A 12839-nucleotide genomic window follows, 5' to 3' on the forward strand; every position below is an offset into this window, starting at 1 on the left:
CTCTGTCTGCCGCCCTGCCCCACAGACCAGTAGGCACCTACTTGAGTTGATGTAGCCGCTGCTGCCATGGGTCAAGCTCTGCTTCTCCAACCGACTTCCTCCACCCAGAGAGCCTGTCTTAGCATATCCATTGCTGGTGCTCCCTTCTGCAAAAGTAGGTGACAGTCTCAGGGTGGAGCAGGGTCACAGGGGCTTCTCACCCTCTGTTCTTCTCTTCCCTCCTCCTCACCAGAACCCTGCTGGCTGGGGTCTCTCTTTTACCATACTTCATACTTCTACGCTGCCCTCCCTCCCCATTTACTTTCAGTACAGATATCTAAAATGAATGTCCGGCTTGGTGTGAATGAGAGCTTTCTGGTGGAGCATAGAAAGTTATCCGGTAGGAAAATTAGCCAAGACAGCTCCTCCATCTCAGATGAAGTTTGGGCTTTGCCTCTTGCAAATGTCCAATCAGGACCTAGACACAACAGCCACTAGAAGTTCTGGAAGGACCGGAGGTGACTCTGGGCTCCTCTTGACTTGTTTCTTCCACCCTGCTCTGGCCACAAATGGGTGATTCCTCCCTATTCCAAGGCCCATCAGGGCCAGGGGTAGTGTTGGGCCTGGATCTCTGCTCTTAGAATGGGCATGGCTGTGAATAAGCAAGAGGGCTCACTAGAGGGAATGATGGGAGTGTCCATAAACGGGACTGGCAAGCAGTTGCGGTACACTCCAACCGTGAACCACACAGCGCCAGCTGCTCGCTAGCTGTTGTGTATAAGTCAACATGAGTACAGATGCTAGCAAAAGGACAAATTTCAGAGAGTTTAGATTTTCTCAGAGGGAAAGTAAACTCTCATGTTTAAGGTCACAGATTGGGGCCTTCACACGGGACCTATGAATGGGAGCCACTTACTTGGTGGTAGGGATGTGAGTCTTGTCGTTACTGTTTCCGTGACAACTGGAAAAGAAAAAGGGAAGAGGAGATGCTGTGGTTGGCATTGCTGGGCTCTGGCAGGGCCTGGTCTCTGCCATAGATTAAGCATTAGGCTCAACAAAGGTTTTGGAAAGCTGTGTCTTATGACGAGGAATCTGCATATATGAACAGCAGCAGCAGCAGCAGCAACAACAACAACGAAGCTCAATGTATGTAGAATATAAAATTTCTTCTTGGTGCCAAAGGAAGTTATCCGTTGACTGGAAGAATGAGTTGTCTTGGCATCAAGGCCTCCCACTGATCACACCAGTCCAGGCCTAGCTTTGAGTCTGGAAGAGCGCAAGCCTTCCTTTTCTTAAAGCCACACACACTATCTCTGCTCTCTTCCTTCCCAAAGATGCCTAGGCCAGCTGGAGCCAAGACCTGGCTGATCTCACTCTGTGTGTCCCGATAAAGTTGGAGGTATCTCTAGGGTGCCATGATTCATTCTGCAACCCTCAAGGGCATCCATGAGGATGGACAGGAAGAGCAGCCTCAGTAGATCACTTTTGAGGTCAGTGAAATGAGCCATGCATGTATCCCAGAGGCAGACTTTTCAGGACATTTCCCTAGTGTCAAGTGGTGGCAACTATACAGAAATGCTGACAGCTTCAGGTGTCCGAGGAAACACCACTCAGAAGCAGGACCCAATTCCTCTGAAGTAACATGAGGTTGGGGTGGATTCCCAAAGCCATACCAGGGCCAACTTTGGTCTGACTGTGGCCATCAATACTACCTCTCTCACACTTGGGGCCTCACCTGGCTGCGGCTACTGTGTGTGTGGGCATGCGTGTACCACAGCATGCATGGGCAAATCAAAGAACTATTGGTAAGAGTCAGGTCTTTCCTTCTACCTCCTGGGCCTGGATATCAAATGTAGCCAGCAGGTTAGCGCCTTTACACGCTGAGCCATCTCACTGACCCTCACTGGTTTTTGGAGGAGATTTTTTTCCCCCGTGTAGAACATGTGTCCAGATGTGTTTGTGTGGCGTGCATGCACACATGTGTGTGGAAGAAGGGACGGAAGGAGATGGTTCAGGCCACTGTGTGCCACGTGTTGGCACCTGCTCTGGCCACACTGTCCATCTATCCCTGTCCTCCACATGACGTGTTTCCAGTCAGTTCTCTCTTGTCCCGGCAACACAGGATTATGAACACAGTGGAAATGGCAGTCAAGGGATATAAGGAGGTGGCTCTTCACTGGAAGGTGGCAGCTCCATTTGAATAATGGCCCTTGAGCTCCCAGTAGCCTCTCATTGTACAGGCCTTTGGGATTTTTTTATTTTGACACATAAAAATAACTTATTAGCCGAGTGGTGGTGGCGCACGCCTTTAATTCCAGCACTTGGGAAGCAGAGGCAGGCGGATTTCTGAGTTCAAGGCCAGCCTGGTCTACAAAGTGAGTTCTAGGACAGCCAGGGCTATACAGAGAAACCCTGTCTCAAAAAAAAAAAAAAACCCAAAAACAACCCCCCCAAAAAAACCCCAAACAAAACAAAACTTATTTTCCAAGTCTGTGGAGCCAGAATTTTTTTGTTGCTATTGGAAATAAATGGGAGTCACACAATAAGTGAAAAAGTTTCCTAATTTAGAGTTGCTGGAGAGAAAGTTTAAACTCCTCTCAGTTTATCACGTGGACAGTTCCACAAAGCAAGTGTGTCCGTTTTCCAGGTTTAGTGTACGTTTGGACGGTGAGACCAGAGTTATGTCCGTCCCAGTCCCCAACATAAGTAAGATCTTATACTTTTAGATTTCTATTGTCCTATATCCCTAGGGAGAGAAAGAGCTAAATAAACCACAGAGAATTAGGCAGTCATTAAACTACAGAAGATTAGGCATGTATAAAAATTCTGCTCATAGTAGCCCTGCACAGGAAAAAACAATCCTTTTCTCTCTCTCCTCTTCTCTCCTCCCCTCCTCCCCCCTCCCTCCCTCCTTTCCTGTATTTATTTCTCGTTCATTTTCTGTGGTCCTAAGGATAGTGCCCTGAGCCTAGGCAGGAGTGTGCTAGGCAGGTTGTCCTCTGAGCCACACCCCTGGGCCCAGAAATGGCAATTTTCATCCCAGAACAAAATGTAGAACCTATTTGATTATAAGCGCGTGGAAGTAAAGACTGAAGGGAGTGCTTTTGAGGAGAGGGCGTGGAGTCTCTCTGTGACGCTACGCGGAGACACAGCGGTGATGCTGGTGGTGGGTTTAGGATGAGGGACACTGTTTCGAGTAAAAGAAATTCGGACACTCTTACTTCTCTCCGTGACTTCAGCGCCATCTCGCTTGCTTTTCTTGGTCACATCCATCCCATAGCCACCTGCAGGGACAGAAGCCGTTGCTTTTAGTAAGTCTAGCCCCCACCTCTCTCTCTCTCTCTCTCTCTCTCTCTCTCTCTCACACACACACACACACACACACACACACACACACACACACACACAGCCAAGCTAATAAAAAACCTGTTTCCTAGCATTCAGAGGCTAAGTCGTACGCATATAATCTTGTACAGGCACCAGCCCCTACTCTGCCCATTGATTGCAATAGATAACGCCTAATAGTTCCCTTCTAGAGTCTACCCCTTTTAGAATTGAGTGGGACAAGCCTGCCCTCCACTGAGCATCCAAAGGCTTCAGCAGCCCAGATACTGTGCCCTCTGTCTACCTGTAATGTCTATGCCTTTGCCAGGATGATGAATGACTGGAGGGTGTGTTGTGAGGGAATGGGGGTTTTGCCGAGTGTGTTTTTGTGTGCTTCGCACCGTTCTACGTTCTAGTGCTGGGAGACTGCTCTGTGGATTAAATGCATGTGAGACAAACATGGATCACCCAGAAGCCTCCTAAAACCCAGGCGGGTGTGGCAGCTGCTTGTAATTCCAGCACTTGAGAGGTACCGACAGAGGACAGAGGCTCCCCAGGACAAGACGGCTCGTTAGAAAGCCCAAGTTCAGCAAGGGACCCTGCCTGCATAAATACAGTGGAGAGTTGTGGAGAACAACACCTGTTGTCAACTTTAGGCTTACACACACACACACACACACACACACACACACACACACACACACGTTTGAGCATCCTGTGTTCTAGGTGGAACTCTGTGAGTCTATGACCTCCAAGCTGTGCTAGAGTTTGAGAAGAGTGTTTGCTCTTTTAAAAAAAAAATCACAGGCACACTTGCCTAGATCGTTACAGTTTACAAAGTATGAAGTGTATTCCTCATAATGGACTAGTCCCGGAGATTTACAAGCAGACACAGGCACAACAGCCAAACTCTTACTCCACTGTGAAAGGAAAAGTCTCTTGGCTGCTGTGTCTCTAAGCTCAGGTGGAACAGGTAGGGATGACAAGGGGTGGTGGCAGTAGACCACAGGCTGAAGACTCACACAGGAATGGACAGGAAGGATTCCCCAACTGGGCTCTGCTTGCCAGGGTGCTCAGTACCTGCTTGCGGGAGGACTCACTCACCACTTTTCCCTGTGGTCCTTCCCTTCTGCTCCTGTTCTCGTCCCCAGCTTTATCTCTGGTGCATTGCTGTCTGCACTGGGGTCATTTCTGCCCCTTTCTGAGATCTCCCCTGTATTCCTCACCTGCCTTATGGCTTCCTGTTCCCTTACTGCTCTGGCACAGGGGCTATTGGGCCCTATAACATGGCTTTGGGTGTTTTTAAAAAAATTTGTGTATGGATATTTTGTCTGCCCGTATATCTGTGCACCGCATGCATGCCTGGTGCCTGTGGAGGCCAGAAGAGAGTGTTGGGTCCTCTGAAACAGGAGTGACAGATAGTTGAGAGCTGGGAATCAAACCTGGACCTCCTGGAGGAGCAACTAGTGCCCTTTCCAGTGCCACAGTATGGTTTTCTTTTGTTTGTGGTGTGTGTGTGTGTGCACGTGTACACACGTACTCACATTGGGAGGAACCATAAAGTGATTCTGATTTCTTTTAAACTCAGAATGGAAATAAATATAGTCTATTCTGGATTATATTTTTCTTAAGAGGTGTTTTTTGTTTTGTTTGCAATGAAGGAAGGAAGCCCCAAAGGCAAAAATGTCTCAGACTCATCTATGCAAGTCAGAGTGTAGCCTGAGGTGACTCCCTTGTTGAGACTGTGACAAAACGAGAGAAGCTCAGAGGCTTGGCGGAATTAGTCAAGACGGGCAAGAGTTAGCTCCAGGGCCTGGCTGAATGTGCCAACTCCTGTTCATTTGGTGTTGTTCAGACAAGGAATGTGCCATCCATGGAAAAACATGTTAGCTACATCTGAGATGCCGTAGAATGTCTTTACAGGCATGCTTTCCTGGAGGTAAGAGGAACGGCTCCATAAAACAGCTTAATAAGGAAGTCTAGCCTCGTTAAGGACAAGAGCTGGCTGGTGACCTCGCTGGAAGTCTGGCAGTAGCCTACAGGACAGTGCGAGACAGTCTGTGTGAGGATGGGTGTCCTCTTTGAGACCCTTAGTTTAAGAATTAATAGTCTCAGGACTGCTGCTGTTCACTGGGTTTGTAACACTACCACCACCATTATTCTTCTTCAAACTGACCATCAGCTATGAACCAGGCGGCAACTGAGGAGAGTCAACACTTCAGGAACTTGGATGCTGGTTGGGGCGATAACTGGCTGTCTAGGATGGTACCTAATCGATAGGAAATTTACCCCGAGATTACTGTTTATTTTAATGTTGCAATCTTTTTACTATACACGTATCGTTTTTTTGATATTTCCATGATACTGATGGGATTGGCTGGTTCTACTGGTAGTTAGAAAGGCAGTTATGTAATAGCTCTGTGAAGTCCAGTCTCCCGGAGCTAACCCTGCTTGACTCTGCTGATTCTGCTGTTTTTTTGTTTTGTTTTTTTTTTTCTGTATCCAGGACAATAACAGGCAAGCCTAGGCCCTTCATCTACTCCTTGAGATCTAATGACAAAACTTTAGTTTCTCTAGCAAAAAGCCATAGTTTCCCTCGCTTCCACAAGGCACAAAGAGAGAGCCTGCTTTGTGGGTTTCCTGGGTTTCATGATTTTTGAGCCATTTCTTAGCCTTGAGTTCCTCAGAGGGAAGTGCACTGTGGGGAGAAGCCGCCCCAGGTGGGTGGGCACTTCTCTCTTAGCATGTAGCCTTTCCAGCGCTGGCTATGCTATAGCTGTGCATTTCTGGGTCCTGCCTGACTGTTGGAGATGGATTATTTTAAGTCGAAGATAAGAAGTGATTTTTCTATGAGTTCATGACTTCATGGAGGAGGATGGGTGGGGACACAGACCTAGGCTAGAATTGTCCCTTGGGACAATCCAATTTCTGTTTTTCCTCACAGAAATTCTGTCTGAATCATTGCAAGAGTTTGTAGTTTTATAAAAGCATAACTCAGGGAGAGGAGAGTTCGGCCGGGTTCGTGCCCGAGCCTGCCGTTCCTGGCAGCCTTGGCTGTGCGTTGGCATTCCCAAAGTACCATTTAATGGAAGCTTTGTCAACTAACATAATTCTCAACTTTCTAGAATTTGGGGGCTGTTTCATCACTGGCAAAAAAGAGAGGGTCATTTAAGTTCTTAATTCAAAAGTTACACCAATTTCCGTCTCTAACTTTGCCCTGACATTTGTTTATTTTTATTTACTTATGACAGGGTCTCATTAGGTAGCCCTGGCTGGCCTGGAGCTGGCTGTGCAGTCCAGGCTGCCTTGAACTTATAGAGATCCACCTGCTTTTGCCTCCTGGGTGCTGGGATTAAAGGCATGTGCTGCCATGCTCGGCTCTCAGTTGTATATATAGTCAATGTGTGTGTTATGATTAGGTGTAGGTATATACGCAATGATTTAGTCAAGGTAAATAACCCTTCTCAGAGTCTTGGTACCTACCAACTCTACTGGACCCAACTCATTGCCAACTCTACTGGACCCGACTCTATGGCACCCTGTGCTGTGGAGCATGAGAACAGTCCTTCCCCCAATGTATTTTGTCAGCTGTCAGGCAGCCTCTGTCTCTTCCTGTCCCCCTCTATTTCTCAGCCTTTGGTAAGCACCCCTTGTATGAGGTCATGAGGGAGAACATGCCCACCCACTGTTCTTAGGAACTGCTTTATACGTATTTTATGGCCAATGCTTTAAAAAAAAAAAAACTATCCAGATGACCCCCATGTGAGTTTCTTATGTACAAAGACAAAATGTGAAAACAGTCTTCTACTCTGATTAGTTTTTATTTTCCTTTACACTTTATTTGGATGGCGTCCAAATACTTATAGTTATAAGTGTATATACTTATATATACACTTATAACTGCTCAGGGCTGTGGTCGGATGCGCAGACAGATAAGGACCAACCACGGTCAGTGACAGCAACCCACGGCCCTGACCTTATCTTCTAATGACACATGACACACCCGTTCTTGTGACAGAGAGAATAATGAGGGTTTTTGTTTTTCTTTCTAGCTTTTAATCTTAGAAATAAATGCTCCTATGTTCTGCTAAAGAATAATATATATATATATATATATATATATATATATATATATATATAAACTTTCTGTTACCCCATTTTCTATAAACTGTAAATTTTAAAATAAAGCAACATTGAAATTGCTGCAGAATGAGAAAGTCATGCCTTGGCCATTTATCTGACAGCACACAAGAGCCAAGCAGGTTTGAGGGCCGGGAAAACCAGAGTCCGGGTGCTCACATTGTGGGTTTAATATCCTCAACACCCAGAGGTGAGCTTGCTGCTCACTACGTTTGTTCACCTTAGAGCTTCATGACCACAGATGAGACACTGACCTGTAATTATGTCAGCTCATTGGCCACTGTGGCTGCTGCCTCTGATGCAGTCAAATAAGCCAGGCGTTGCCGACAGACCTCTTTCCATTGGTTACAATCTGTTTGGTAACCTGTTAGGCCTGGTGGTATCCCCGATCAAAGGAGTTTCCCTGCAGTTTAAAGTGGGCCTTTCACTGGATCTAACCCCAGTACATGCTGGTCTGATTCGTGTGGTACTTTGCAAGGTCTAAGAGTGAGGTAGAACCCCTAATTATCTGAGGGCGTCCATCTCAGCAGATGGACAAGTGTTGGGTTAGTTTCCACTCAGATCCATGCCCCAGCTGCAAGAACACAGAGGAGGGAAGGAACAGGCCTAGTTCTCCAGAAAGTGCCTGTAACAATGTCAAGCTTTAGACCCTGGAGTAACTGCTTCTAGGGAGAAGTGAGATGGCAGAGGCTTGCCCTGCTTCTAAAGTGAAGGGAGAATGTGCCAGTCAGTCAGTTCAACTGTGGCCCACTTAGACCCAACTGATAATTCAAACGCAAAGTGATTTGAGGCGGGGGAGAGGAGGGGAAAGAGAAAGCAAACTGGCCATCAAAGAGTATAAGCATTGAAACAGTGCTCTCTCTCTCTCTCCCCCTCTCTCTCTCCCTCTCTCTCTTTCCCTCTCTCTGTTCCTCTCTCTCTTCTCTCTCTGCTCTCTCTCTCTCTCTCTCTCTCTCTCTCCCCTTTCTCCTCTCTCTCCTCTCTTTCCCTTCCATTTTGACTCTAGAAAATTACTGAACCAGGTATACTATTTGAAGACTTCACTTTTCCTTTTTAGGAGAAGTATATAACAAGATGAACAGCCATGTCTGTTAGCCCCCAGAGCTTAATGTGACCCTTCAGGCATCAGCGGCCTGCCTGGGCAGCCAAGGATGTGCCTGGGAGGCCGCCACTCACCCGCGCACAAACTCCCCTCCTGAGCCATTCCACAGTCCAGTGGAAGAGGGAGAGGGTGGGAATGCCAGCCAGCAAGAGCAGTTTACTACAGAGCCACTTTACAACACTGGCAATAACGGAGAAAAGTCCTTGCCGGGAGAGCCCGCTGGCTCTCGACTGACCTTCTCTTGGCCTCATAAGGATCTTCCTCCGTATTCCTTTAAAACACCAAGCCTAAGCCGCATGCATGCACACACTCATGTGTGACCAATTAACTGGCTCAACCAGAACACCAGACATGAATCTCATCTTCTTTTCTCCAATAAACATTTTACAATTGAAAGCGAGCCTCAAACGGAAATCTCAGAGAGAGAAAAAGGGAAGGGAAGCCCAGGGCTCCTGTACCTCACCTGGCTTCGCGTCTGGAGGAGCTGGGAACCACTTCAGGCAGACACCCTCTCTCTCTTTCTCCCTCGGATGCTTTTCTTCTAGAAGTTTGCCCTGGCACTTTTTTTTTTTTTTTAAATTCAGACCCAGTCAAGGTGTGTTAAAGCTGAGTGATCGTTCAAAAATGTTCGCTTCTTCTCTCCCTTCTGTTTCCTTCAGCGCTTTCCTTCAAAAACAAGTCCTGACAAAGGTGCGCCGTGGTTTGCAGCCTCACTCCACCCTTCCAATTATCTGACACTTGCTGGATTTAAAAAAAAAATCTGCCTTCAGGAACCACACTTTATAGACGGGCAGAAAACTTCCCCTGCCAGCTCAGGTAGATTAACCATTTATAGACCTGCGGGGAAAGGGGAACAAAAGGCTGACCCACGGGAAATACCCTTCACAACTCCTCCCCACCCTCACAGCTGAAGACTAACCATAACCATAACCCAGAAATTCCTAGAAATTCCCTACCTGGCAATACAGAGTACCCGAGTCCCAGCCCCCATGTGTCCAGTAACATCTTTGCTCACAAGGACCTGTGGCCAAGGTTCCTGAGCTCTGGGCTCTGAGCTCTGAGCTCTGGAAGAGCCATGAAGAATGTATGCTAAAGATCTGATTCTCCCAGCTGTCCCTTTGACCTCTTTCTTCCATCCTGGCCAAGCCAGACCCCACACACCTGGGTCAAACAGCAAACTGATTGATGATGCATAGGTAGATGCCTGAGACTGAAGGGGTTGAGTAGCTGGTGGGATGAAGGAGGTGATTCCATCTATGAGGATGACTTAAAGAAAGCAGAATGTGGGCAATGGGCATTCAGCCATCCATGGTGGAAAAAGATGCTCGTGGAAAGGAGTAGGGACCATCTGGTCCTCCAAACCAAGTAATCACACAATCCCTCATTTCTTATTGGAAGGCCACCAGTCAGATTGGGTCAGGTCCCATCATAATGTCCCCATTTTAAATCAATCACTTATTTCAAGGCTTTTTAAAATCCCAATACAGATACATTCCTGAGATGCTGAGGGCTAAGACTTTGCACGGGACTTGGGTGGGGCACGTCTTGCAATTTGGTTGTCAAGAAAGCAATATGTAAGGTGATACAATTAGGAATGAGACAACTATTTTAAAAGAAAGTAGTTCTGGATACTGGGAGCGAGGAAGCATAAAGGTATATATAATCTGGAGCAGGGCTAGTAAGTGACACTTAGAGATGGCATAAATGACGGGAAGGCCTAGAGTATTCTAGAGCTTTGGACAGAGAGCAAGGCAGCCGAGAAGACTCTGAAATGGGGCAATCATGACCGTTGGAGGAGCAGGGATGAGGCCAGATTGTGTATGGACTCTGTATAGATTGTGCACAGAGAGAAGGCCGTGGTGGCAGGCGAGGATGGGAGAGCGAGGTTCACTCTTCGCACAGGGCTTCAGGGGTCCCAATGGCTTTGGTACCTGAAAAGTGTTCTTAAACTTACGGTCATTACAGGTGCTCTCTACGAGCTTGGAGTGTGGGTCCAGGGGGAAGAAGAGCGGTGGCACTAATCTAATTTCTCATGGGACCTATTATATGCCAATTATTTCACACAAATTCTCTTATACAATCCCTGTAGTAATCCGTTCATTTATTTACTCTCTCTCCTTCTCTCTTTAGGGATTTGCGCATGTCAAGGCTCACACATGGAGGTCAGAGCAAACTTTTGGGAGTCAGTTCTCCCCTATCATGTGGGTTTTGGGGTCTGAACTCTGGCTGTCAGGCTTGGCAGCACTTCTGCTTGCTGAGCCTGTCACTGGTCTTGTCCTCATTTTTATAGCAGAGAAAGGGAAAGTTCTGAGCTGGTTAATCAGATCAAAAGTTTTTTGGGTTTTTTTTTTTTTTTTTTTTTTTTTTTTTTTTTTTTTTTTTTTTTTTTTTATCTCACAGATGGCTGAACCTCTGTTCCACTTGACCTCTGAACCCTTATAGATTGTTAAGTATGTTGATAGTTTTGTTTTGAGATAGGGTCTCATAATGTAGACCTGGTTAGTCTAAAACTTGCTGTGTAGACCAGGCTGGCATGGACCTCCTACAGATTCTGCCTGACTCTAAAGCAGGCAGCATTGTGCCTGGCGCACCCACAAGTTTTGAAAAAGAGGAAAATAGGCATTATCATTGAAATGAGACTGATTACAAAGGACAACCTAAGATAAAAACTCAGACAGTGCAAACAGAGGGCTTTTTTTTTTTCAGTCAGTAACACTATGAGAGTGATGTGACTCACTGATACTAAAAGTCGGTAGAAACCTGTTTATTAAGACAACTATTTAGCCATAGTTACTATATAAAACATGCTAAGCAACCATTGCATAAACGTGGCTGGGATTTCCACTCTCTGGAACCTACAGTATTATTGATATTCTCCACAGTTCATGGAAAGTCAGGTCATTGAACTCTCTGGGCGGGTAACAAGCCTGTGTGCACATACGAGCACACACGGTCCTACATATTTGTGTACGTGTGGGTACATCATGCTTATAGACCCTGCATTAGGCACTTTGGGGGAGAAGAAAGAAAATTCAGAATTCACTCTCTACACCCCCAGGGTTCCTAGTTCACAGCTCTTGACAAAACTGTGTATGAGACTCAACCTTGGTGCACGAAGAGAAAGAGGCTGTGTTCTGTTAATATTCATATGTGAAACTCTTGGTACTAGAAGTGTTTCAGTATAAGCAGAAAATGAAGGGATTCCTGTTGAAACGAGGAAGCTGAGAGTCTGCTTTCGGAAACAGAAGTGACTGAGACACCGGAGGGAAAGGTGTCCATCTCCCCTGACTACAACCGGAGCCGTGCAAGTGAGTCACCGATCGATTTTTTTTAAAAGGTGGATTTATTTTCCTTCTATGCACACGAGCGTTTTGCCTGCACTAGGGTACCACACGCACGAGGTACCTTCTGAGGCCAGAAGATGGAGTTGGATGTCCCTAGAACTGGAGTTGCTGATGGCCATGAGACGTTTTGTGGGTGCTGGGAACCTACCCTGGGCCCTGGACAGCAACTGCTCTAACCACTGATCCCCACAGCCCCACAATGATTACTTTTGATTAGCTAGGAGTCAAATCCAAGTTCCTCAAACAGTCCTATTTCTGAAATTATCTAATGACTTTTAAAACAGGCTGAGGAGAGGGCTGGAGAGATGGTTCAGCGGGTAAGAGCACTAACTGCTCTTCTGAAGGTCTTGAGTTCAAATCCCAGCAATCACGTGATGGCTCACAACCGCCTGTAGTTAGACCTGATGCCCTATTCTGGAAAATAGGCTGAGGGGAAAGGATGGCTGCTCACATGTGGTGCAGGCAGAGAGCAGGTAGACCAGACTTCTTACAAGCTGAGCACCATGAGAGCAGGTAGATTCTGCAGTCTGTGACGGACACGTTTCTGAAATGTGACAGAGAACCCCAGGTTTGGTGGCCTCGGTGAGTGCTTTTGTTGAGCACCTCCTGAGTCTTCGTGCACACACGTTTTCCTTTATTTGTCTGCTCTTGATGACTGTATCCTGCAGGTTCCACTTCGCATAAAAGCATCAGTCAGTGTTGATGTTTATAGCACTTTCATGCAAAGACCTTAAGTTCTGGGGACTCATTTGCACACTGCTTCTGAGAGAAAATTAGAAGAAAAAGGGCATACACTGGGGAGGTAGAGGCAATTGGATCTCTGTGAGTTCAAGGCCAGCCTGGACTACAGAGTGAGTTTCAAGACAGCCAGGGCTACACAGGGGAACCCAGGGTGGGGTAAAAAAGTAAAAGGCACCAAGAAGGGAAGTTCGGGGCGGGGGGTGGGGGGT

At 46.7% G+C, this 12839-nt stretch overlaps 1 protein-coding gene across 2 annotated transcripts in view; it reads right to left on the reverse strand.

Moving 5' to 3' along the window:
• Col17a1 (collagen type XVII alpha 1 chain) overlaps positions 1-9294 on the reverse strand; it is a 44841-nt gene extending 35547 nt beyond the window's left edge. Inside the window, exons 1-4 of one of the 2 annotated variants that reach the window (XM_021151708.1) lie at positions 9009-9294; positions 3201-3263; positions 896-940; positions 42-146 (exon numbers count right to left, since the gene is read on the reverse strand). In XM_021151708.1, coding sequence (XP_021007367.1) covers positions 42-146; positions 896-940; positions 3201-3252 — 202 coding nt within the window. In that variant the 5' untranslated portion in view covers positions 3253-3263; positions 9009-9294. The remainder of the gene's footprint in view (positions 1-41; positions 147-895; positions 941-3200; positions 3264-9008) is intronic. The other variant, XM_021151707.1, reaches the window with a different exon arrangement.
• Between the last annotated feature and the right edge of the window lie 3545 nt (positions 9295-12839).

The sequence above is a fragment of the Mus caroli genome, chromosome 19 (assembly GCF_900094665.2).
Source record: "Mus caroli chromosome 19, CAROLI_EIJ_v1.1, whole genome shotgun sequence".
In the NCBI taxonomy this organism is placed as follows: Eukaryota; Metazoa; Chordata; class Mammalia; order Rodentia; family Muridae; genus Mus; species Mus caroli.